Consider the following 25364-nt stretch of genomic DNA (forward strand, 5'->3'; position numbering starts at 1 on the left):
ATGAACAAGCTTTACATCGGCAATCTCAACGAGAGCGTGACCCCCGCCGACTTGGAGAAAGTGTTTGCGGAGCACAAGATCTCCTACAGCGGCCAGTTCTTGGTCAAATCCGGCTACGCCTTCGTGGACTGCCCCGACGAGCACTGGGCAATGAAGGCCATCGAAACTTTCTCCGGTAAGAGTGCGCCCATCTCCCCGAGGAGCCGCGACAAGGTTCCCGAACAACGGAAACCTGCCCCCCTTCTTTCTTGCCCGCCAACTCCGCTCTTCCCCCGGCCTGCGCGCTGGGCTTCAGGGCCCACTCTCCACCCACCTCCTACCTCCTTCGACGCCCCTCCACCCCAGCCCTTTCCCGCCCCCACGTGGAAACATTCGGGGTTTCCTCACCCCTTCCAGCCACTGTAGGTTTGGGAAGGTGGTCCCCGAGCTCTCCACCGACGTGGCGGGAGCCCCAGGGGTGGTAGTGGGGGGGCGCCATAGGGGCCACCCCGTCCGGGCGTTATTTCTGCGCCGGCCCCTCCCTACCCACGCCTGGCGCGCTCCCCCCGCACCCCAGCTCTCCCTGCGCCCTAGGCCTTTGCAGGCGCGGATCGGGGCCCCTCTCTGTTTCCCGTCTCCCGGGTCCCCGTGTGTCCTGCAGCCTTCGGGCAGGACCTGAGAATGCGGATTCCGCCTCCCGCTCAGGGCCTGGGGCTTGAGCCATTTTGATTTGAAAGTGGGGCGTGAGCGGCTGTCGCGGCAGCGGCGGGTCGCCATGCTGTTTCCCGAGACGCGAGGCTGGGCCGGGAGGCGCGCGCCACGGCCGTCAGGGACCCTCCCTGCGGGCCCCGCTCTGCTCCTCCAGGGCCTCTGCTCCCCACCAGCTCGACAGGTGACCGCTCCGCCGCGGGAAGCCCTCCTCCTTGGCTCGACGCAAAGATAAAGTTTCGTTTTGAACCCCCCTCCCCAAAACACACTCAGAGAAACGGGTGTCCTTTCTCGGCCGGCCTCTTCTCCCCACGTCTGGAAGCCTTGTGGGCAGCCCGGCCACACAGATGCCCCAGCACTCCACGACGCAAAGAGCCTCGGTGCGATAACAACAAAACAAAATTTAAGAAAATAATAATGAATTTACAGACACCACCATTCTCAGGGCGACCTTGCTCATCCGGCTGCAGAGCCCATTGGTTGGATTCCTAGGAAGGTCTCAAATCCCATGAACTCGCGAATTATCCTAATGTTTTTTTTTCTTCCTTTTCCCGCCCCCCGCCCTGTTCAAGCTCTCACATAGGGTTTTTTTTTTTTTTTTGTATTTTTTAATCTTTAGGGAAAGTAGAACTGCAAGGAAAACGCCTAGAGATTGAACACTCAGTTCCCAAAAAACAAAGGTAGGAAAGAGTTCTTCTGTGGGGAAAGGGGCAGCCTGGGGGCGCTGAGAGGCTGTGTTCAGGGGTCCTTAGTGTCTCCAGTGGGAGAAACCCATTACTGGCCTTTCCACCCCCAACTCCGGATGTTGGGGGCAGGGAAGGAAGATTGGCCAAGATCTTGTAATGGGTGGTTTACATCTTGTAAAAAAAAATCAGCTGGGGTTAGGGTGGTGTAAGAGATGTTCCTTGGAGAAGTAAAAGAGTAGAAATCAATAGGGAAGAAACCCTGTGGAGTTTGTTCAAGGTGTGTGGGGCCATTTTTGTGAGGAAGCAAAAAAACCCCTTGACGAGTTTAGACTCATGGACACGTTTGCAGCTTCCTGGCAGGCCTCATTTTCTGTGTCCCCCCCCCTTTCCCTCACTATAATTTTTAAGTGGCTTGGGGGGGTCCCCTTTTGACTCTGTAAGGGAAATGGAAGGAGTTCCTGCCCCCCCCCCCAATTCTCTTTAGGGTTGTGCAATATTTTAATATTTCTGCAACAGGCAAGGACATGCACAGACCCCCTACCCCTAGTCCCTCCCAACTAGATTTTGCAGAGTATGCTTTGGTTGTACTGTCTTTTGCAAGCCCCCCACCCCCCACCCCACCCCTTCAGCCCATTGTTACAAGGGGACCATCTGGGGTGAGAGCTTTGTGTTCAGGCTGTGAGCTGGGGCTCTTTGGAGGATCTAGAACTCCCTGGATGAATGGGTGTGTGTGTGTGAGTGTGACCGTGACCGACCCAATACCATTCTGTCCTCACTTCAGCAAAAGTGGGTTGGTTACCTCTGTTGTGTTACCCCCCCCCCCCCAATCTAATTCGTGGTGGATTTCAGATCTTTATTGAACTCTGGGTGGGAGGTGTAAGGGCAGTCTTGCTGCTTTCTGAAATCTGACTTTAAACACGTTGCCTTCGTAAACCCGTCATTCTTTCACTAGTCCTCTCCCCTCATTTCAGCTGGAAACCATTTCAGAATAGTCCCTGGCCTTTTCTGGGTGGGAAGGTAGAGGTAGGTGGCTGTGTTTTTTTGGAGGTGGTTATAAAGATCTAGAGAGTTTAACACCAGTTAAGTTTGTCCAGCGGTTGATCTTGAGATATTTAAATAACCTGGAACCATTGTATCTGCACAAGATCAATATGGCTCGTAACTATGGTTATAGAATTTGTGATTTAACTTCCAGTGCTTGAAATACTCTGTTATCGGAAAGGCAATTAGAGTTAGGATTAAGAGGTAATCAAATCGAAAGAAAAAAAGTCTTAGTTATTATTTTGAAACATTTCCTGCAGATGGGAGTAATAAGAAAAAACCTTACATGGACACCTACTTACTGAGTGTGACGTCTATTGAGAAGGTTGTGTACGTTTGAACTGAAAGCTGAATGTTTGAAACACGTTGATGAAAAATATTAAGGATAACTGGAATTCCAAAATATGTGGGGAATTTTTCTTTTTGCTCTTTAGCGTGGTTTAAATTTTGAAGGGAATAAATTGAAAAGCAAGAGAAATAGCAAAATGTGATGAAATGGAACCCCAAACATTTATATTTTAATTTTCATGGTGCTCTGTATTTATGGATCTTTTCCCCTAAGCCATCTGCTTGCTTTCAAGCCATTTTTAGGCTCCTTGTTCCCTCCAAAATGCACTACTGAGGGCTCTTGTGAGTTGGGAAGGGGTGGGGTTTGTGAGAAGTGTGGGTACAAAATCTGTCTTTCCACACCCATATTGAATTCGATCTTTTGTGTGTTCTCTCCTTCCTGAAATAATATGTGAGCATCAACACTGTGTCAGTTGTGTTCTGCTTTATTTTTTGGGTGGTGGTGGAAAAGGCACTGCATTATTCTAGAATGCATCAATTTTTGAAGTTTTAGAATATAAAAAAGGAAAGTTTGTTTTCTTGAAGTCAGGACGCTCTATCATTTTGTGTCTCTGGGCAAGTATGTTTGTGGTATGTGTTTTGAGTCTGTCTGAAAAGTATTTTTTCAGTTGGTTTGTTACTGGTTTTTGTAATCTCATGGCTATATAAACAACAGGAACCACTTAACTCACTCAGTAACATTTTAAGCAAAATGAACAACTGTATGTATCCTGGTGTATGTATGCTCCAGCGTTTACGAAGTTTAAGATGGAATTCTTGGTGCACTCAGTGCCACGTGAATTATGACTGAAACGTTTTTAAGACATTCATAAAATCCTAATGAGCTAAATGGTCCTGATATTTTTTTGAGGGGGGAGTCCAACAAAAAATGTTATTATTACAGCAGTTAATCTCTGAGCAACCCTGATTTTGGAGTATTAACATTTTATTCTACTTGATAAATATAATTGTTTTCTTCTTTAAAAAGATGTATGTATTGATTGTGAGGAGAGAGGAAGGGAGAGAGAAAAATAGAAACAAACACTGATTGGTTGCTCCATTATGCATTTATTTTGGTTGATTACCTGAACAGGGGTCAACCCAGAACCTTGGTGTGATGCTCTAACCTGAGTCATCAGGCCGGGGTAATTGGTATCTTTTTACGAACCCCAGAGACTGAACACTGTCCATTTAAACCAAAACTGTTAATTTCAGTTTTTAAATGGGTGACATTAAATTTCTCTGAGATCACCCCCCCACCACCACCTTTTAGTGTTAAAATTTTGGTCAGCAGTTTTGGCTTATTGTTGAGAATTGGCATACATTCCCTTTCAAATATTAGGGCCAAAGAGTAAAACCAAAACCCTTTTTAAAAACAGCTGTGGTGTGAGAGTTTTGTGTACATATTCTAGTTTGAGATAGAATAGTTAAGGTAAAGGGGTAACTTCTTAGTGAGTCTTGTTTATTTTGGGAAATGGCTTGCTTTTTAAGGGAGTTAAACATTTGTTCATGTGCCCGTGTGTGGCCCTTTTCTAGAGGAATGTGACCTAAAGATAGCATCCCTACTGTCAACTGGTGTCATCAAAATTCAAGGTGGTGTTAAGAAAAAAATGAGGGGCTTGCAGTGCAGCTTTCTTAGTGAGGTGTGTTCCAGACTTGATTTCCTTAGACGGGCAATGGCGGTTCTTCACCTTGTATTGAAGTTTGGTGGACTAACACTTTTCCTTGAATTTCCAACTAATTTTTTTTTTTAAAAAGAAAGAATTGGTCTCAGCCCTTGTTAAGTGTGAGAACTCCCAGAAAGTGTTCAAAATGAATTGTGATTTTTTTACAGTTTAGTTTTCTAAAATGAGCCCCTTAAAAAATTTATTCTGTGAAGGGATGCCTTACAAATGGCAAACATGTTTTGTTTTGTTTTTTAATTATTGGAAGTGATTTGTGGAGACTATGAAGAAATCATTGGGTCACTAAATGTTTTCAAAACAAGCAAAAATTTTGCCTTCAGAAATGAGTATGCCTTTAGAGAAAATGGTTCTTAGGGGCTGAGAATGAATTATAAAAGGGGGTTAAGAAACAAGGGAATGTCTTTGAAAAAACAACACGGGCAAAAAGCACTAGAGTGGGGGGACTTTTAGGCACTTTGGCTTCGGTGATTGTAGTTGTCAGATGTATCTTTCATCAAGCATGTATTCAACAAGTGTGGTCAGAGTAGAAACAGTTTATGAGCTTTCAGGAAAGAGGTTTTCTTAGGAAAAGGAGGGTTAGTGTTGGGCGCATTAAATGAGTTGAAAAAATGGTTGATTCTTAAAGTTTTCTAAACTATTTGGAGAAAAAGTAGAAATCAGTTCACTCTCCCCATTTTTAATTTCCATATAGAAAGCGAACTTAACCTATTCATAAATTAAAATTTTTTTTTTCACTGCTAGAGAAGTCCTCGCTATTTAATACTTGGTATTTCAAGACAACTTTTCTAAGGGTGGTGGTATTTGACTGTCCTTTGGAAGAGTTGGATGTGTCCAGGACCTTTATTTTCTGACCCAAAGGAGAAGGATGAAATTTTATTCCAGTGGTTTCCCAGATGGAGAATTTGAGTAAAGAAGGGGAAGAATGATAATTCCCATCACAATGTATAAAAAAGTATAGTTAGCTCTTCCAAATGTAAAGTTTTAAGAGCACAGCTTTTGGTGGGAAAAAAGCAAAACATTCTCATAATTGTGTTTTAGAGATGAAATACAGGACGTTAGCTATTGGAAGGGTTTTGATTCCAAGGTTCTGAGCCTCTAATCTTTTAAAATTACCTTAATATATGTCATTTGCATCTATTCTATGTGTTTGGGTTTATTTTTGAGTTTATTTACTTTAGACTCGAATGTGTAATAGCCAGTTGAGAAGGATAGACTACAGAGTACACAATTTCCCAACGTTAAAGGAATTTTTTTTCAGATCCGTTCTGTTGAGTGAAAAGGGGGGGACCAGCAAGTGTTACTTGGCGAAGGTTAGGGGTTTGTGTTGAGGGGGTGCGCGCTGATTGTACCTGTGCTGATTTTTTTGAGCGTTGGGAGGGGGTGATAGTGGTGACATTATCATTAGGATAAATGTATGAACCAAAGGCGTCTGAAAAAAAAAAACAAAAACAGACATTTTGCTAGCTTTTAGAGTTTAAATTCAGTCTTGTTGTCTCCCTATCTTCTTAAAAGATACTTAAAATGTGGCTAATGTCTTCCAGAAAGTGCAGCCGAGGTTTGGAGGTGGAAGTGTTGGGGAGAGAAAAGGGGAGGAAAAAAAGCAGCAGGGGAGACTGGAGAAATCAGACGAGTTAGTCCTGGGTTGGAAATTCCAGACGGGGGGAAAAAAGAGAGAGGGGGAGGTGGGGGTTGGGGTGGGATTCCCGCTTCCCTTTTAAGAGAGAAGCGGCTGGAGGCGCTCGCGACCCCTAGGAGAGGGGGTCGCAGACGTCAGGTTTGGAAGACCCGCGGTAGATTTCAGCCCAGGGCGGGGCTATTTTTGCTTTCGGACTTGCCTTGCCTTCCCTTCCCCTTTTCAAAAAAGCAGAGCGAGTCGCGGCAGCGGCTCTTCCTGGAGAGCCGGCCCGGCCGCCCCAAGCCTTCTCCGCACGCCCCAGCCCCACTCATTCTGGCCGGGCTGCCTTCCTCCTCTCAGCAAGCCCCTGCCCGGAACATCCGCAGGCCCGGGTCTCCGAGGAGGGCTCCCTTTCCCAGGCCCCCAGACCTTGGCCCGCCGTGTGCCCCCCAGACTGCCTCCGCCTTAGTCCTTGGAGCCCCCCCGCGTCCCCAACCTGGTCCACGTGGAGTCTTCCCTGTCCGCAGGGTGCAGATCCTCCCAGTGCCCAGCTGTCTTAGGACCTTTCCATTCTAAAGCAAAAAAAAAAAAAAGCCCCAAGAGGCCATTGGGTAAATATGAAATGAAGAGGCAGAGTGGGTTAGGGGGGAAAGATAAAGAGTGATGAGAGCGGTGGAGAGGAAATGGAGGCACCTTGGCCATGGGGCATAGAACCTTGAAGACTGAACAGAGTCAACTAACCTGTGACCTCTAGTAAAATGGACCTTCTCCTTGTACCAAAGGCTGGCTGAAACAATAACAAAGGGAGTAAGAGTAACCCGAGGCTCTGGGCGATTTGATTCCGGTTGTAAAAGACAGACCACAGGGCCTCCCGTGGGCCACTGGCTGGGCTGGGAAGACCTTTCTCGGGGTCTCAGCCGTGATTGGCCCCATGTTAGTATAAAATTTGCACACCATTTCCACCTGTGTTGAGCACATTTCCTCTCCCTGCTCACACCTTTTAAAATGCTTGTCAAAACAAAGTCAGAAAAAGTCTCGGCCTCAAAATGCATGGACCTATAGCATGCTTATTTGGTGATTGATAAAAGTTTGATTTGGCTAGGAAGGGATCTTCCAGGAGAGAGCCCCTGCTGGCCCACACCACGGCCCGGCAGGCACCGCTAACAGGTTCGGTCCCCAGCCTGCTGCCTTCATGCTAGTGGAAGAACTTGGGTTCCCCTCAGATTTTGTTTAAAGGAGACCACACCTTCTAGCGGGTGGAAAGGGTCATCCGTCCTACTATTGAAGAAGCAGAGCCAGCTAGCTCTTTTGTAAGACCTGCTTCTTACCTGGCTGGGCAGCACAGTAAGAAGGCTTGCTTGCAGCAGCTGGGGGTGCCTGGAAGGAACAGGCTTAAGTAAGCTTTCACCCTCCGCAGACGGCTGAAATGAAATGTGTGTGGATTGTGGGTACATCGCAGGGGAGAAAGTGTGTCTGGACCTTGACATGTTAATATAGTGGGAGAAAACCCGAGTGGAAAACACTGAAAAGTCAGTGGCTACAGAACACACACCATCAGAAATGCACTCCTGTTGCAGAAGCCCGGGCTCCCAGGAGTTGACGACCTGGCTGTGGGTGGGGCAGAGCAGAGCCTGGCTGATCGCCGGCGAACTGCCTTTGAACGGAGCAGCAAACAGCCGAATGATGAAAAGAATTTTTGACTAGGTTGTCCAGATATTTTCAAGACCCCCTGAGGACAGGTGGCATTTTGGTGGCTAAAGGCTTATAAGAGACCTGTCAGGATGGGTGGGAATTTTGTTCATAGTTTAGGGGAGGATTGTGGAAAGGATTTATTTTCTCTTTTTCTTTCTACTCAGTTTGTTCCGTGGATTCTAGGCAATCCTCTCAACATTTCCTTAGGAAAAAAGAGTTAAGGAAAACTTCAATTTTTATTCATTTTGAGTTAGTGTCAGTTAAAAAGACATCAGTGTTTTATCTAGATGTTTTGACCCGCTGAAATGGAAAATGTTAGGTCTAAGTGAAATTCAGTTGTGTAGTTTCACTTAGTTGATTGGCCATAGATCGAATCTTTAAGAGGAGAAATCAAAAAGAATTTAGAAATTTTAAAACTTACGCGTACAGGTTGTTTGTGGGGTCTGCTATGTTTTTTGGCGACGGGAGCGGGGAAGACTTAGAATTCTTGAGGCTCAAGATGGGAGGAAGCTGTATGAGGTCAGAGTCTTCCCAACCCACCTACCCTGGGTCCCTCACACAGTCCATACCAGGGTGTGGAGGACCGGTCTCCCAGGAGAGGTCTGTGTTTAAGCACAAGAGCTTTGGAGTCAGGCGGTCACGGGGAAACTGGAAAAGTGACTTAACCTCTTTTGGCCTCAACTTCTGTACTGTAAACTGTCCCTATTACATACACACTAGCTGTTACTATCTGTTTGATACGGACCTCGCTGCCCCCCGTGTATTACAGCTTGGGGTAAATATCTCAGGGAATAGGTAGGCTGTCTAAATCTACTTATGTGGATGTGACTTGAATTTGTTTGGACTACTGAAGAAGGGGATTTGTGTGTTGGGTGCTTTGATAACCAACTGTATGCCACCGTTCTTACCCGTTGTCACAGACGACGGGCGGGGGGAGATGGGCTGCGCAGGACGGGAGTGCTCCCGCTTGTTCCATGGGGAAATGGGCCCCTGTTGGTGCTCTGAACCGCCAGGTTCCTAGGCGAGATTTCGAAGCTTGGGGCTACTGTCAAAGGTGCGTGTAGGACAGTGATGGTGGGAGAAGGACCACCCTACTCCTGCAGATGAGGTAGGTCTCCTAAGAATTCTGGATGAACGGGGACTATGTGAGTCCCTTTGATGGGGGAAGAAAGGAGAGCGGTTTCCCCACTTGGTGGGAGGTAGGCATGTCTGTTTTAATGTTCTGCTCTTGGTAAGCTAACAGAGTGGGCATTCAGGAGTTGGGGGTCCCTGGGTGTCCAGTCCAGGAAGTGGCTGCGGACGTTATTCCCAGTGCCCTCGTGAGAGGGTGGAGGAAAGCCACAGTGTCCTCACATTCTTCCCTTGGCCTCCCGGACTGGAAACGGTCCCCAAAGGTGTGCTCAGAACGCACCTTCCTGTCCATTTGCTCTCTCCAGCCCTCCCTGCTCCAAGGGTACGCACACGTGTGCACATACCCACAACCCCTTGTGCCATCTCGGTCCAGACGAGGAGTCTTGAACCTTCTCTTCCGTGGGGTCGGGAGGGGAAGGGCTCTAATCGGATGTGGGTTTTGGCCATTTAACAGGCTTGCGACTTTAATCAGTTAGTAGAAAGGGTTTTACAATTAGTTCATGTGGAATGATGCTTGTTTTTTTAGAGTGGCATTTGGGATTGCTCGGGGCTCATCAGCTTTCCACTAGGTACTCTGAGGAGGAGAAAATGAGGGGAGACAGGAACTAAAGTGGGGGCCGTTGGGTGGAGTAAACTTGTTGATGTCTGTTCAGAGTTAGAAATATTTATTCCACTTCCTCCTCCAGGTCTGTAAGTAGCTGGGGAGGAGAAGTCCAACTGTAATAGAGAGCAGTTGCTTTGCTGGGATTTGGAGACAGAACCTCAAATTAGAGGGCAGAGATGATGCTTCACAGACAGGCCCGTGGTGGCCACAGCTAGTCAGTGTGTTCTGAGCAAGGACTAGACATAATTGGACCTTGGCTGCAGAGGCGGTAGGGTTCAGAGTATTTCCTTCCCTCCTGTTGAAGGGTGTCCACTCTAGCAGCTTTTTATTCCATGTATAAGAAGGGGAAATCTAGCTGACCAAAGTTACTTTATCTGGAAGAAGGCTTTCTTCCCTAAGTTGATTACTGTTTGGCTCCACACTGCTGCTGCTGGCTTTTTATAGAATAGGGTTGTGGAGTGGTACCTGCGCAGAAGCAGCTGGGGCAGGCAGGGGATGGAATACAGCGATCCTCACAAACTTCGTGAATACCCGAGAGAATCTTGGATGACTAAAGTCACTTCCTACTCTTGCTCCCCACTGACCATCTTGAATGGGTAGTTTCCCTGCAGCTTATAACCAGAAGAAACAACGCCTGTCTAGACCCAAAGCTCCTTTGCTCTCTCCTAAGCATCCCACGATCAGCAACTTTAGCCTGGGGGGTGTGTGTGTGGGGTGCCTTTTCTAGTCATTCATTAGCCATTTTGGGGGGGAGCTGGGGGGAGTGTGATTTTTATAATATATTTACAACTGAATTCCATTTCAGAAAATATTCAGCGAGGTAGTGTGAACTTGCGTGATAGCTTGCACATTGCTGCAGAGGCTGGTGGTACCTCTAATCCTGTATTCTTTCACACATGCTCGCATCCATGTAGCCACTTATTTTTACATTCCGAGTCTGCTGTTCTTTGTGGCATGCTCCCTTCCAGGTACTAGAACTACAGCAGGGAACAAGGGGAAAGACCTTGGTCTCAGGGTGGAGATAAAAGCAAATATAATTTCTCAAATAATTTTTCCAGGGGCTTTTACATTTTCTACTTTATCCTGGGTATTAAAGCAAAAGCAAACTTCGAATGTGGTAACAAAACATACACAATTTACCATTGTAATCATTTTAAGCGGTACAGTTCAGTGGTGTAAAGAACAGTCACGTTGTAGGACCATCCCTCCATTTGTCTCCAGGATTCCTCCCCTTGCAAGACTGTAACTCTGTACCCACCAAACAATACCTCTCCAATCACCCCTCCCCCAGCCGCACTGAAACCCCTGCCAGTTTGGCCTTTTCCTACACAGTCGTCCTCGCTCCATCCTATATAAAATAGGAGTCTTTGCCTGATCCCTCTGCTGTATTAAATATTCATTACTCACTGGGTTTTTATTTAGCGTTAGTGGGTCTTTTTTTTTAGGGTGGAGAAGGGCGAGAGAGAGCTGCACAAAAGAGGTAAAAGATGAAATCCCTGCCCTCCAGCGTTTTCCCTTCAGATCCAGGAAAAGCTGGGAGACAGCAGAGGCCCAGAGACTGGAGGAAAACGAAAGGCACACAACCTCAGGAAGTAAACTAGAGGAGGGGGGCTGGACCGTGTTTTGGAGGGCAGGCAGGGAACACAGGCTTGGACTGAGGAGGGAGCATTGGGAACCGACGGAGGCGCTTGTGGGAAGACAGTTCATCGGGAAGGGTGGGATGGCTTGCAGACTCACGTTGGGGCGGGTGGGGGGGCGGGCAGGCAGATGTCCCTGTCAATGTCCCTTTTTGAGCATCTTCTTTGCCCCTCAGCGCTGTGCCAGTTCATGCGGGTCAAAGGATGAGCTGCTGCTACAATTACAGGGAGCATTTGTTGAGAATCTATTCAGAGTCCAGCCACTGTTGCTTCAGTGGGTCCTCAGAAGGCATTACTTCATTGTATAGGAGGAGAAACAAGCCGAGTGGTTCCAGTAACCTAGCCAACGAAAGTGGTACCTGGAATAAGTGGTAGTGTTAGGGCGTACGCCCAGGGCTGTCTGCCTCCAAGGCTGAGCTCACTTACAAGGTGGGAACAGGTGATCCTGGATATTCTGAGAAGTTGTCCGATCATGATCGTGGGCTTTTCTCAGTGAATAAAAACACACTCGACATTAATTTCTCCCTGTTCTGAATCTCCTTACTTCCCAGGTGTTTCATGCTTGCTTTGCATTGTATTTTCCTCCCCCTGTTGGGATTTTTCTGACAATCTTGAGTGATTGGAGAAAACTAGATAACTCTTCCTTTGTCTGGGTAGCTAAGGTGGGCACTGGCAATATTTTGCTCTTGGAGGGAAATAACCCACGGAGAAGGACTTGATGGGTTACCCTCGGGTGTGTCAATCTCAGCCCTGCCTTTCCCCGGATGTGCAAACTGTGGGGTCTGGGGTCAGTATCTTTTCCTGGGTCTTGTTTCATATCAGTTGTCCAGATGCCCATAAAATAAGCTGGTTAAGTATTTTGAGTGGTATGAACCTCTGCCCTTTGGCACTTCTGGTAGGCACCAGGGCTGGAGCCTTTGGGGGACTCCCTACCCCTTCTTTTTCTTTGGGTTCAACCCTGGGGAAGATGGGAGATTGGAGGGGGACAGGGACTGAGACGCATCCCCTGCCATCCCCTCTCCTCCTAGCAGAAGGGGACAAAGAGTTGACCTTTGTTACATTCCTACGGAGTCATAATTCATATGTGGTTTTGAGGGGCAACAACCTTTTTGTCTTGACAGGCAGGAGCAGGCTTCATGGTGTAGCAGTGACGCTTGCTGGCCGGTGTCATCTTGGGCTGGTCACTTGAGCCCTCTGAGCCTGTTTTTTTTAACTGCAGAATGGAAATAAAAACATTCTTAATTCTCTGGTTGTTTAGAGCAGTGATTTTTAACCGTTTTTTTTTTCAAATGCATTTAAATTTTTTATTGATTGATTTTTAGAGAGAGAGAGAGAGAGGAAGGTGGGGCAGAGAGGGAGAGAAAGAAACACTGATTTGTTGTGGCACTTATGCATTCTTTGGTTCTTGTGTGTCCTGACCGGGGATCGAACCCGCAACCCTGGCACTCTCATCAACTGAGCTACCCTGCCAGGGCCTTCAACTGTTTTTATCTCCTAGAACAGATAAACTAATTACTAAAATTGTGTAGCACACCAAGAAATATATATTTTGCTTATCCGACCAAAAATTGGTGTAATTTTGATTCATTCACAGCAGGCTGCTGTGGTGGCAGGTGTTTTTTTTTTTCTTTTTTTGGACAATCTAAGGGAAAAGAGTCAGTGCCCCAGACTAAATGAATAAGTCAGGTGTTGCATGTTTTAAAAATTCTCGTGGTGGAAAATCGCTGGTTTAGAGGCTCAAATCTACCTCTCGTCATTGTCCTAAGTTCACAGTAGAGTGTGGTGCAAAGTAGTACTTTGTAAACTCTTAAGTATTGTGCAGATGTGAGTTCCAAGATTATCACTAACTGATGACACCCCAAAAGGGCAGACAAAGAAAGTGATTCTCACCCTCAGACAAATGCCCTACTCTTCGCGGGGTGCCTTTCCTTTAGCTTCCCAGAACGCTTGGGGAGGAGGGTAGAGGGTCTTCTCCCTCCAGGCCTGGATGGCCTCGTGGTTCCGTGCCCCCAGCGCAGCCCACTCCACTCCCAGGCCGACGTTGCTGCCCTCGCAGTGGGGGGCCTTCGGGGCCCGTCCTGCCTCCTCCCGCAGCCCAGCCGAGGTCTCTAAGGAATGCCGCCTCCCGGGCCATTTTCTCCCCTCCAAGCTTTTGCGGCCCCACTTACAGCCCCCTACCCCCAGCCGGTTCCCACTTAAATGCTTGCAGGCCTGTTTGCAGCGGGAAGCCCCCTCCCCCACAGGACCACCTCAGTCACAGCCCTGACCACGGGGAGGTCGGGTCTGGATTTACTAAAGGACCCCGGAGGGGGGAGCCTGCCCCTTGCTGGTTGCCTGGCTCGCTGATGGGGTCGGGTTTCGGCTGGTGGCTCTGAAGAGAGAGACAAAGGGCAAAGTCCTGGTCCCCACCCCCACCCCGGTGCGCGTCCCCTCCCCCTCGGGGCCCTGTGCGGGTAGCCGAGGGCCCCCTGGGCCGGGCGAGACCGACGCAGAGCGAGTCGGGGAGCCGAGCGGGTTCCGGAGGCAGAACATTCTAGACGGACCCGCGGGGACCCGCAGCACAGGCCCCCCCCCCCCCCAGGGCATCCTCTGCCCGCCTCCCGGAGCCCCGCCGACTGGGCCCACCCAGCGGCTGGGGTGGGAGGGCGAGCGCTCGGCTTTCCCGGGGTTAGGTGAGCGGGGCTGGGGGAAGGGGCCGCCCACGTGGGGCACCGGCCGGCCGACGCCAGCCCGGCCGCTCAGCTGCTCAGACCTTCTCAATTGCCCGTTCATGAGGGCTCCCCTCCTCCCCCCAGCTGCCGCGGCCCTCCCCCGCCTTCAGCTGCTGCCGCCCTTCCCAGGCCCCGCTTTCTCCCCAGTTGCCCAGCCTGCGCCCACTTTCCGCCGTGAAAGCTTGCTCGCCACCTCGGGTCCCGTGGCCTGCTGCGGACCTTGCCCCCCGGTCCTGGCCGAGGGTGGCTGGGAGCCGTCGTGGAAGGCGCCATGCATCCCGGAGGACGGGATCCCTGGCCTGGGGAGAGGAAGGCCTCCATAGAGAGGGCTTTATGCTCCGGCCCCAAGCCAGGGTGGAACTGGGGGTGGCTGTCCCTGTCCGATGAAGAACCACCTCACTGGGAAGAAGCAAACACCGGTTCCTGAAGTTTCTGACCACCAGCAGGTCTTTGGCAGCTGAAGTGGATGTGATGAGTCTCTCTCGAGGTTGTTAACCTCGTGTTGGAGGAACACGAGCAGAGCTCCTTTCCACCGACAGGATACATTATTACTATTTATTTTTAAATCCTTCCCCGAGGGAGGGTATGTTCATTTACTGGTTTTAGACATAGAGGGGGTGGGGAGGCATGGATTGGTTGCCTCCCATGCACGCCCTAACTGGGGAACCCAGCCTGCAAACTTTTGGTGTCGGGTGGAGACTCCAACCAGCTCAGCCACCGCACCAGGGCAGGATACGTTATTGTTTCAAAGTGTGTTCTGGGATACAGTCTCATCCTTTCCCAGGAAATATTCGATTCCAACAATGGCTGAATCCCAGAGTCTTTTTCTCAGTGCAGAACTGTGAATTGCAGACTGATTTCTCTCGGGGCTGGTCTAGTTCCCTTTTCCTTGCTTTTGGGAGCTTCACCTCACAGTCCCTGTCTTCAGCTGGGTTCTCCCAGCATGCTCTTCCCTCCTAGCAGAGGACCTTTTTCCATTTTCCAGGCCCCACCCTCAGCCAGGTCACTGGGCCTGGGAGTGCCAGACCTTTTGGTTCTTAAGTTCTCTGGAGAGATGCTGACATCTCCACAAAGCCAGGGTGAGCGCTAAACCAACATGTCCTGTGAGGCAGGACATGGCCTTTCTAGCCCCCCTCCACCTTTCCTTCACTCAGAGCCTCTTAACCCTTCTCACCCCCAGGGAAGATTCCAGAAACACTTTGCACTGCCAACCTAAGAAGTGTCGAGCAGTGGCAACTGCCGGTAATCGAACGGTTAATGCCCACCCCACCCATCGCTTGCCTTAACCTGGAAGGTTGCACTGCTCACATTTGGTCACCTCTTCCATTTGTCTCCACGCGTTAGGTTTATTTTGATGGTTTCTTCTCCACCCCCCACCCCCCATTTTCTTTCTTCCTACTTCACACCGAAGAGCACACATAGCCAGCTTCTGCTCAGGTAGAAGAGTGAGAGAGTCAGGCAGAGGGAGCACAGTGGAGGGAGGGGGTGACAGTTGGCCCGGCGGACTTGGAATCTGTCTGGAAAGAGCTCCACTGACTCAGAGCTTCTGTTTTGGCTTCCTCCGGCGCTGCCCAGATGGGCAAGAAAGAAAATGTGGGTTCTCTTGTCAAACCATGCATTTCCGAGATGAGAGAATTGAGCAAAAATACTCATCTTTGAGGTTTGCTTGCTCTCTCACCAGGGTAGCCCCTTCCCGCTCAGGGCCACACCGGTGCTTCCTTGCCTGTCCCAAACCTAGATAAAATTTTTTAAGGCTGAAGCGTACTCTTTTACCCTGCTAACAAATCTGACAGTCATCCAGCCGTGTTATAGGGTAGTTAGCTTTTCTGCAAGTTAAATCCTGTGCCCAAATTGGAGCCGCATGCAGTAAAAGCCAGTTGGCACGCACTTAGCCATAGAGAATATGGGCACTTTTCCTGCTGCTGACATCGGGGCTGTGCAGCCGCTGCTGTGTGAATGCTTCTTGTCAGGGGGAAAGCCATGAGGCTTGGTGGGACGAGCATAAACTGCTAGTTGGTGGGGGAGAGCTGAGTTTGGTCCCCCCTCAAAGGTGCCGAGTCTTTTTCCTTTTTCCTGAGCTTCAGTTTCTCCATCTGTAAAATGAGAGTGACTGTTTGGAGCTTACAGTTCTCCTGTCTTATTGTAGGAGTGTAACTTGCTTCAGCTGGAACGTAGTGCTGGGATAGTGTGTGAGTGTGTGTCCTTGTTCCTGTAAGGAGCCCAGTGGTCTCTCCCCTTTCCTGACTTCAGGTAGACCACGAGCATATCAAATGTGGCGCATGAGCCTTCCCAATGGGAGGGAATAAGGTTCAGCCAAGAGTCGTCTTCTCTGGTCTTTTCCTTCCTGCTGGTCCCCAACATCGGCACAGGAGTTGGCACACATGTGGGAGAGTGTGCGTGTGCCACAGACATTTAAAGGACATGTTCATGGGACCATGGATACATTCCAGCCTCTCCTACACTCTGCCTGGTTCCGGACCTCCCAGTAGGTCAGTGTTTTCCCTGTCAGCCCCTACCTTGCCATCAACCCAGCGACCCACCTGCCTATCCGCTAGCCTGCCTGCCTGGTTGCCCTGCCTCTGGATCAGCCTGGCACAGAGCCCTGGGCATCAGGCCAGCTCCTCCTCCCCTCCCCAGCCCCGCCTCCTTTCTCAGCTATTGCCTTGCCTGGAGCGTGCCAGGTCCGCCCCCTTCAGAAGCTTCCCCGGACAATTATTTTTTTTTCCTCCACTTATCCACGCTGTAGGGAGAAGGAGGCAGGGTGGGGAGGAAGCACTAGGTCATTGGTGATCTTATGGAAAAAGCAGAGGTTGGCACGTTAGGACTTTTTTTTATGTGTGACTTCTAGTTGGGAAAAACAACTGGGAAGGGAGCCAGCTCTTGGGAGGTTGCGTCTGCTCCTGCGTCGGCCGCGTGGGACTCTCTCGTTGAGGAATCAGTGGGATCGCCGGTTTCTGCAGGGATCCAGCGGATGACCCACCTCCACACCTCAGTTAACTTTGTCCATTCCCCTTTCCCATCCCACACCAAACTGGGGTCCCTGCTGGACCAGAAACTCCCTGCGAGCAGGAGGCGTGCCGTTTACGATGCTCTGGGCTCTGCAGCCCGGTGCCCAGCGCCATGCACAGAAAATGCAAAGGGAGGGGGGGACACACGTAAGTGCACATTTTCTGATACCCACATTAGGAAAGAAAAAAAGGTGAACTTAATGTAAAAGGTGAACTCAAAAATTAATTTAAAAATTAAATGGAAAGATTGGTTGAACATGGATCAATAAGAAACAATGAGATATTTTACTTTTGGGCAGCACTGAGTGTTAGGAATTCCGGTGTGTATATTTGTATACTGGGAGCCCACCTGCCTTCAACTGCTAAGTTTTCATCGGAAACATTTGATCTGTATTTAGATTTCATAAACTTTAAAGATGAAAAAGCTAAATTGTGTACACAGTTAAAATGCAACACAAGCAGAATTCAGTTCCTCAGTTGCGGCAGCCACATTTCAAGTGCTCACTAGCTGCATGTGACTGGTGGCTACCACAGTGTGGACAGCGCAGGCCCAGTGCGAGGTAGGTGCCTTGAAAACCTGGGACGGGTGCCTCCAGCAGCTGGGTGCCTCCAGCAGCTGGGGTCCAGACACCAGGAGAAAAATCTTCCGACTAGTGATTAGAATGAAATGAGCCTGGTATGTTTCTGCAGGTTTGAAACATCTTTTGAAACATCTTAGTTCGCTCACTCATTTCCAACTTCCAAGCTACAACCTCCAACCTCATCTCCAGTCCAGCTCGTTTTCTGATTGCCCTGGGCTAGTCTCTTCCCACAGGCCTGTAGGCCTCCTGGAGGTTTGCTTGAAGACTGGGCCATCACTGGGGAAGAAGTAAAACGTGTAGATCTGTGGGAGGGTGTTTTAACTTTATCATGGGTGGATTCCCAAGTCTTCATTAGCCCCAGACATTTTGAAATTGTGTGCAAAATGTTAGTGCCTTTTTTTGTAATTGGTGGAAAGAGATCATATTTTCTAATGGGAACCCAGTCTTAGAAGAAAAGTTAGAACCACTTACTCAGACCATCAGGGCACAGAAAATCCCTCTAATTAAGAGTGTAAGTGGCAGGGATCAGGGAATTGGAGATCTTGTGAAATTGACTAGTTCTTATCCTTGTTTCCCAGATGTAAGAAACTGACTTCCAGAAAGTGGAAGCTTTGAATTGCCCAAGGCCACGCCCGTAGTCAGTAAGGCTGAGAGAATCACAGTCTAGGGGAAGGGTGGGGCTGAAGGATCTAATCTGAAGATCCCGGTTTAATCCTAGCTCTCTGTGGGGATGAAAGTGCAGATTTGACTCTCAATAGGGGCCTCAAATTTAACAAAATTTCCAAAACCTTTCTCCCTACCCCCAGCTGGTTTGCCCCACCCTGGTGCGAAGGATCTCCTTCCTTCAGGGAGGAGTGAGACTATCTTCCGGATTGAAGATGGCACTTTCCCCTCCTTCCCCTCCGGGATTGGGGTAGAAAGAGGAAGGAGCAGGTTTGCAGAGGTTTGGAGAAAAGAACAGCCCCTGGGGCAGCTTTCAGTCTGCCCCACCCTATCCGGTTGCCGTGTGAGGGGGGTCCCCGTCTGGGCATCTGTTCCTCCCACACTGGCCTTCAGGCCCACACGCTTCCTGCCCCCAGCTTTTGCCTAACCAGGGCCTGGATTCTTGGTAATAAAATACCAATAGGAAAACCTCATTAGCTTATACCCACAGATTTGGAACTTCTAATGACTTCAAATCCGGTTGAGCTAGAATAATCTTACCCCCCCCCCAAAAAAAACCCTCTTATTATGAGAAAAAAATTGTACATAAAAAAGCGGTGAAGACAATGTAATAAATCTCGTGTACCCATCACCCAGTTTTAAAAATTACCAATTTAATTGTGGCTGGTGTGGCTCAGTGGACTGACTGAGTGTTGGCCTGCGAACCACAGGGCTGTTGGTTTGAATCTGGGTCGGGGGGGGGGTTGTAGGTCAGGTCTCCAGTGGGGGGCATGAGAGAGGCAACCGCACACTGATTTCTCTCCCTCTTCCTCCGTCCCTTCCCCTATCTAAAAAAATAAAATCTTTAAAGACAATTAAAAAGAACGAAAATTACCAATGTATACCTAATTTGTTTTCATTTATCCTGTTTGCTGATTATTTTTGAAATAAATCCTAGACATCCCATTTCATCTGCAACTATTTCATCATGTATTTCTAAAATGTAAGAACTTTAAAAGTCACCGAGGCTTATAAAAAATGTTAACGATATTATCAAATGTCTAGTCTTAAGAGTTTCAGAGAGTCACTTGTCACGTAATTGGAAATGCTCAGGGGAACGCAGTTGCTAGCTGAGGGAATTAAGGGGTGTTTTGAGTGGTACTCGCTTGGGTAGAGTTCACTATGTTGTGTGAACTCCGAGTATCCGAGTATTTTAAATTTCTCCTCAAGCCTAACACAACTATATTTTTGGCAGAGGCCTCCTGTGTCCTTTTTTTTTTTTTTTAAATTAAGATTTTTATTTGTTTATTTTTAGGGAGAGTGGAAGGGAGGGAGAGAGAGAGAGAAACATCAATGTGTGGTTGCCTCTCATGTGGCCCCCCACTGAGGACCTGGCCTGCAACCCAGGCATGTGCCCTGACTGGGAATTGAACTGATGACACTTTGGTTTGCAGGCCCATGCTCAGTCCACTGAGCCACACCAGCCAGGGCTGTCCTTTTGTTTTTTTAGATTATTTGTTTATTTTGAGAGAGAGAAGAAGGGAAGGAAAAAGAGGGAGAGAAACATCAGTGTGTGGTTGTCTCTCATGCACACCCCACCAGGGACCTGGCCCATAAGCCAGGTATGTGTCCTGACTGGGAATTGAACCAGCGACCCTTTGGTTCGCAGGCCCATGCTCAATCCACTGAGCCACACAGCCAGGGCCTCCTGTGTCCTTTTTGCCACTAAACAGGTAGCAGAAGGGACAATGCAAAGAACCTGGAAAGGAGACAGGCCGAGGGTTCACATCCTGGCTCTGGCACTTAGCAGCTGTGTGACTCGGCAGAGACACCTAACCTTGCAATCTCAGGGCCCTGGCCTGTAAAATGGGGCCATGGATAACAAGAGGTTTGTAGGAGGCGCTGCGCATCAGAGTCTGGCACCTGGTACACTCCTCAAATGTTAGGCTCTTCCAAATGGACTTATTTTCCTTCCCATTCAGTCTGCTTTAGCTACGCTTCTCTGAAAGAGTGAAAAGGACAACGGCCCAGGGAGAACTCCCAACCATACTTCCGGGTGCCTAGCTTCTGCACTTCCTGAATCCCCTCGTTTTCTACTGATTAACTCCTTATGCGGTTGCATGGATGCTGTCTTCCTCTGGATTCTTCTGGAATCTGCCCTGGGCTTGAGAAGAATAGTCACTTGGTCCCTGTGGCCCCTGGTGCCTCTTGCAATAGACAGCTGGGTCCCCTGTGGTTGCTCTGTATCTGGGAAGCAGCCCGAGGGCCCAGTTGCTTCCCTGCAGGTCAGGGTAGGCAGAGGTCAGCAGATTCAGGGATTTGGCGCCCAGGGACATAATTAGACTGGGGCAATCATTCGTTTAGCCGAGGGCTAGCGTCTTCATTCTTTCTTTCCCTTAACAGGTTTATCGGCTGGGGGGGTGGGTGCTGGTTTTGGAACTCCGGTTCTTTCTTGCTTTTTCTGAACAATGGATGTTGGGGGTTCAGGCTGGGCTCAATACAGCGCCCTGTTTAGGTAGAGCACAGGCACTGCTCAAGTCCAGCGGGAGTTCCCCAGCTGGGTGCTGGAGTGGTTCCCTGTTGTTGACGGGGGTGGGGGTGGGGTGGGGGGTATTCCAGGCTCTGTGGGTTCCCACCAGTGCAGAACTCCTTATTTTACTGTCACTCAGGGCATCTCATTGTCAGCCCTGCTTTCCTCCTGCCTCTTCCCCTGCTGGTCTGGACGCCTGCAGGTCCAGGGGCCTGGGGCAGGGGTTGAGCACCGTGGCATGGTAGGCATCCTGCTTTAACTCTTAAAAAAGCCCTACCTGTTCGTTTTCCACAGGAGAAAACTAAGGTACTGAGCAAAGACCTAAGCAGTCAGGACTCTCCCGGCTCCCACTGAGCCCTCAGCACACTGCCCCTGCCAGCTGCAGTGTCGTGAGTGGGATGAGGTACCCAGGGGCCCCAGGGAAAGCCTGCGGTTCCCTACCTCGCCGCATGCTTCGGGCCTGAAATAAACTAGGTAGCATCATACTTCGTAAAAACTAGGCTCAGGGTTTAAAGTACAGGCAGACCTCGTAACCTCTGTGTCTGTCGGGGTCCTGTCAGGGTCGGGGGGCTTTGCTGAAAGCCGGTTTCCAGGCCCGGAGGCGCCCCAGGACTGGGTGTGTGCCCTGAGGGCTGGCAGAGGGCTGCAGGATGTCTGTTCCTGCCTTGGTCGGGTGGCCCTGCCCTCCTCCCCTCCCCTGGAACATTCCAGGCATTCCAGACTGCCCTGGCTTTCAGGATATGGATTAACATCCCAAGCAGATATTTGATTTCACCATCCCATCCCCTCCCCTGAAAAGAAAGCCCCTAAAACTGGGAGTTGGAAGTAGGAGGAAGGTGTTTTTGACCTTTGACCCTCGATGACACTGCAGGGGGCCATCATGAAAGATAGCTGTTCAAACTGAACTACTGCTGGGGGGGGGCAGATAGCCCCCACTCCCCTGTGCTTCATCCTTTGCTGTGGAGGTCGTGTCGTGGGCTTGGGTGGCCCCCGTCACTGGCGTTAAGCCGGGAACAGTGTTCTCAGTCTTCTGATGGTGTAATAATTTCTTCCTCAGTTCTCCCAACAGTTTGCCTCGTATTGTTGGGGGACCGGCATTTTCTCTGTCCACTGGTCACCAAGAGAGTCTAATGGGAAATCCCGCAGAAGGGCGGTGGCCCGGGGCTGCCCACTGGCCAGTGAGTTGTGCAAGAAGGTGGCCTGGTGCGGGGTCAGCGGGCCCGGCGGGGCACTTGTTTTCATCCTTATCCTTCTGTCCTGCTGGAGTCTGACCTGAGATCAGATCCCTGAGCAGCTGGAGCTGCGAGCCGTAGACTCAGGTTCTCTTCGCCCTTCTCTTCTCCTGAAGCGATGTCCCCAGAAGCAGTGTCCCAAACATATTTCGATGGTGACTTGCCTCCCTGAATGGGTCTTATCATTTCCACTTTCTAGCTGGAGGCACTTGTGATCCCCAGGGGTGAACTAAGTGAGCCGGCCCAGGACAGAGGCAGGTTGGAAACATTTATAGTCAGAGCTTAGCGTCCCTTGCCTTGGCCTCCCGTGTTTTCAATACTCCTTTCTCCCAGCCTGTCAGGAACTTGGGGATACTAAGGCCTGAAGCTTAAGTGGCTTGGTCAGATGAACACCCAGTCTGGGGCAGTTGGAGGGCTAGAACTGGACGTTCTTGCTTCCTAGTCCAGTTTTTTTCTTCATACCACTGGAGTTTCATTGAACCGTGTCCCTGAACTAATAATATTTTTGGGATCGGGGATAGAAAAAGACTGGAATGACAATTGACCGATACAGATAAGTCCATTAAGACGATTTAAGCCCAGGGATTAGGGTATCGATTTGGGCAGTAACCAATTTCCCTGCGAGTCATCCTTGAACCTGAAGGCTTCCTCGGGGGAAAGTACCTTGCGAGGCATTTGAAAGACGGGAGGGAGAAAGTGTAGGTAACGTGGAGGAGGGACGGGGCTGGTCTGAATGCTGGGTTCTGTGTGTGCTAATCACCCCACCTTACTATTCACACATTCGTCTATTATTACACTGTAAGTACTTACTCTAAGCCCTTTGCTAAGCTCTTTATAATATTATCTAACATTACCTTATATGCCACGCCTTCAGTAGGTATTATCCCTGTTTTACAAAGGAGGAAACAAAGCCTCAAAGGAATTAAATAATCTTTTAAAGATCAGTGCTCGTGAGTGGAGCCCAGGTTTAGCTTCACAGCTGCACAAAGCATGTCCCTGCCTCGCTGTCCTCCCTCCGCTGCTTGTTTGCATGCAGGTCTCCCCTAATAAACAGGAGACGCTTGAGGCCAGGCACCTGGCCCATTTTGTTCATGGCTGTGTCCTCAGCATCTAGAACCAAAGTCCAGCATATGAGGTAGGCACCAATTAAACAGGTATCGGGTGAATGAACAAAGCTACAGTGACAGCTTTGTATTTCCGGGGTCTGAAACAGAGTGGGTGGTAGTTGATGGTCACTGAGTTGGTTTCTCTAGTAAGAAACCTAAGCAGAGAGGCAAAGGCGGATGGGATATTTAGGGAATTTTGTTACGTGCTTAGGGCATCTGACTTTGGTTTTTCTGTCTGGTAGCATGGATAGAAATTTTGCTCTCTAAAAGTGAGGCACTGTTCCCAAAGTTCATCCCTCTCAGACTCGTTTGAGGAGAAGGTAGGGAAAGACTTGGACAAGGATTAAAAATCGCAGGTCACAGCCCCCTAAAGTGCTCAGAGCTGTCGCTAATCCTGTTTGCTCTAATTTCAGGAGTCGGAAAATTCAGATCCGAAATATTCCACCGCAGCTTCGATGGGAAGTAAGTGATGGGGGGACTCCTAGTGGCGTGGCGGGAGGAGACTGCATCCTGAGTCTCAGTCAGCCTGCGTTTGGCAGAGGAGACTGGGGAGGCCCACTGGTGGCGTGGTTGGGGCTAGGCCCGGGGTGCTGAGGGGAGGTCGGCTGGCTCTCTTCCTTAACCAGTGTTAGTCCTTTGAAATTTGGTCCCGGTAGTGAAAGGTGGGAGGGGTGTTCCTGAGCCCCAAACTTACCGATGGCAGGAGTTGATTTAGGGACCCAGTTGTCCCAGGTCTGCCGATAAAGAGGTGCTAAATCCCTCTTTGAGCTTAAAGTATATGTTTTGCAAAGAGACCCTGGTGGACCACCACCAGTATTAGTGGCCCAGAAAGGGCAAACGGAACAGGCAGTGCTGCTCCATGTCTGCTCAGTGGCTGGCCTTGTGATATTCCTGGGATGGTGCTCAGAGTAACTAACCTCCCTCCCCTTGCCGTGCTCCTAGGTCCTGGACAGCCTGCTTGCCCAGTATGGGACAGTAGAGAACTGTGAACAAGGTAAGAGTGGGCAGAGGTGGCAGGGTGGGGTGGTAGAGGAGTGGGTGTTGGAGGACTTTGGGGGATCTGCCCCCCCTCATCTTCCATGAGCAGATCTACTTGGCGTACAAAGAGACAACAGGTGGAATGTGGTGTAGGGGAGCTACGCTGGCCTGGGGTCTGGCGAGTGGTCCCCGCTTTGGCTCGGCTGCTTGTCGTGGAACAGGTTTCTCCTCCCTCCAGTGAGAGACTTGAACAGCACCGATCGCTCTCGTCGCGAGGTTCCCATGCTCCCGGGGGGCAACCCAGGCTAGGAACGGTGCTCCTGGAGCTGCCAGGGCTTTAGAAAGAGTTTAAGAATGGAAATGGCGCATTTACCCTGGGTAAGTGTGCGGTTCTTTTTCTCTAAAAGCATCTCGAGTCTATTGTTGGCTAGAACAACCTACCAGTGGTCTGTTTTTGTTACAGTCTCTGAATGTCGCTCCCTCTCTCTGGTCAAAGGAGAGAAGGAGGTTTATTGCTGTACTGCACCTGGATGGGCAGGCAGAGTCTTTCCCAAGTAGGCCTGCAGAGGAAATGATACAGAACTCTAGACTACAAACAATTGGCTAGGATTTCTAAGGCTTCTCCATTGTTTAAGGTTACACACTTTCATAGGAAATGAACTAAAATCAAATGGAGTGAAAGGGAGAGGGAGAGAGAGCTTGGTCCTTAGGTAGATAAAGATACAGTTTGAGTTTGTAGATCTTTGAGAAACTGAGATAATAATCACCTACTCAAGATTTACATATCCATCTCCAAATTCTTTGTGGAAAGGCTGAGCCATAAATCATAAACCATTAAAATATTCATCTGCCTGAAGATGTAAAGTGCAGAATCCATCAGACAGGTCCTCTCCTGCTTTGACCTTACGGCTTGCCTCTCGTCGCCATAAATACCAGGACGCACCGATAGCCATTGCCCAGTACTGTTCAGGGCTTAGGCTGATGACTAAGTTCCTGCTGAACACACAGACTGAGCAGGGGCTTAGCCTCAGTGGGAGGCCTGGCGGGAGTCAGCGAGGGTTTAAGTCGTCCAGGGCTCACCAGGGAGCTCTAACACTGGAGGCAATACCTGCTCCTGGGAGAGCAGAATGGGCAACTTTTCAAGTTGTCAAGCAAGACAGAGAGTCTTCAAGTCTGTTCAAATGTTGCTTCTTAAACAAAATTCCTTCTATTACTTTTTACAATTGGCTTATTAGTCATTTCATTCACTACTGTTTCCATTTAACAAGAAGATTATTCTTGCAGAGTCTTCCTCACCTCTGAGGTGGGAGAGCTTCACTGATGAAGGCCAGAGGAGTTAAGAGCGTGCCCTGCTTTGAGGTTCTGTGGCCAGGTGCCTTTCTCTCTGTATTGGCAGGGTGGGGTTAGAGGCTTGGTTTTTGTCCCCGTCGTCCACCCTGGGGTTGAGCAGGCCCAGGAGATCCAAAATCAC

General features: G+C 49.4%; 1 protein-coding gene across 5 annotated transcripts in view; it reads left to right on the plus strand.

Annotated features, from left to right (window-relative positions):
• IGF2BP1 (insulin like growth factor 2 mRNA binding protein 1) overlaps nt 1-25364 on the plus strand; it is a 35488-nt gene continuing 10124 nt past the window's right edge. For 4 of the 5 annotated variants that reach the window (XM_053656809.1, XM_037149945.2, XM_037149946.2 and 1 more), the window contains exons 1-4: nt 1-175; nt 1307-1367; nt 23329-23377; nt 23858-23909. In XM_053656809.1, coding sequence (XP_053512784.1) covers nt 1-175; nt 1307-1367; nt 23329-23377; nt 23858-23909 — 337 coding nt within the window. Of the gene's footprint in view, nt 182-1306; nt 1368-23328; nt 23378-23857; nt 23910-25364 lie in introns of all 5 variants that reach the window. The other variant, XM_037149947.2, reaches the window with a different exon arrangement.

Source organism: Artibeus jamaicensis, unplaced genomic scaffold (assembly GCF_021234435.1).
Source record: "Artibeus jamaicensis isolate MK-2021 breed Jamaican fruit bat unplaced genomic scaffold, CSHL_Jam_final contig_1998, whole genome shotgun sequence".
In the NCBI taxonomy this organism is placed as follows: domain Eukaryota; kingdom Metazoa; phylum Chordata; class Mammalia; order Chiroptera; family Phyllostomidae; genus Artibeus; species Artibeus jamaicensis.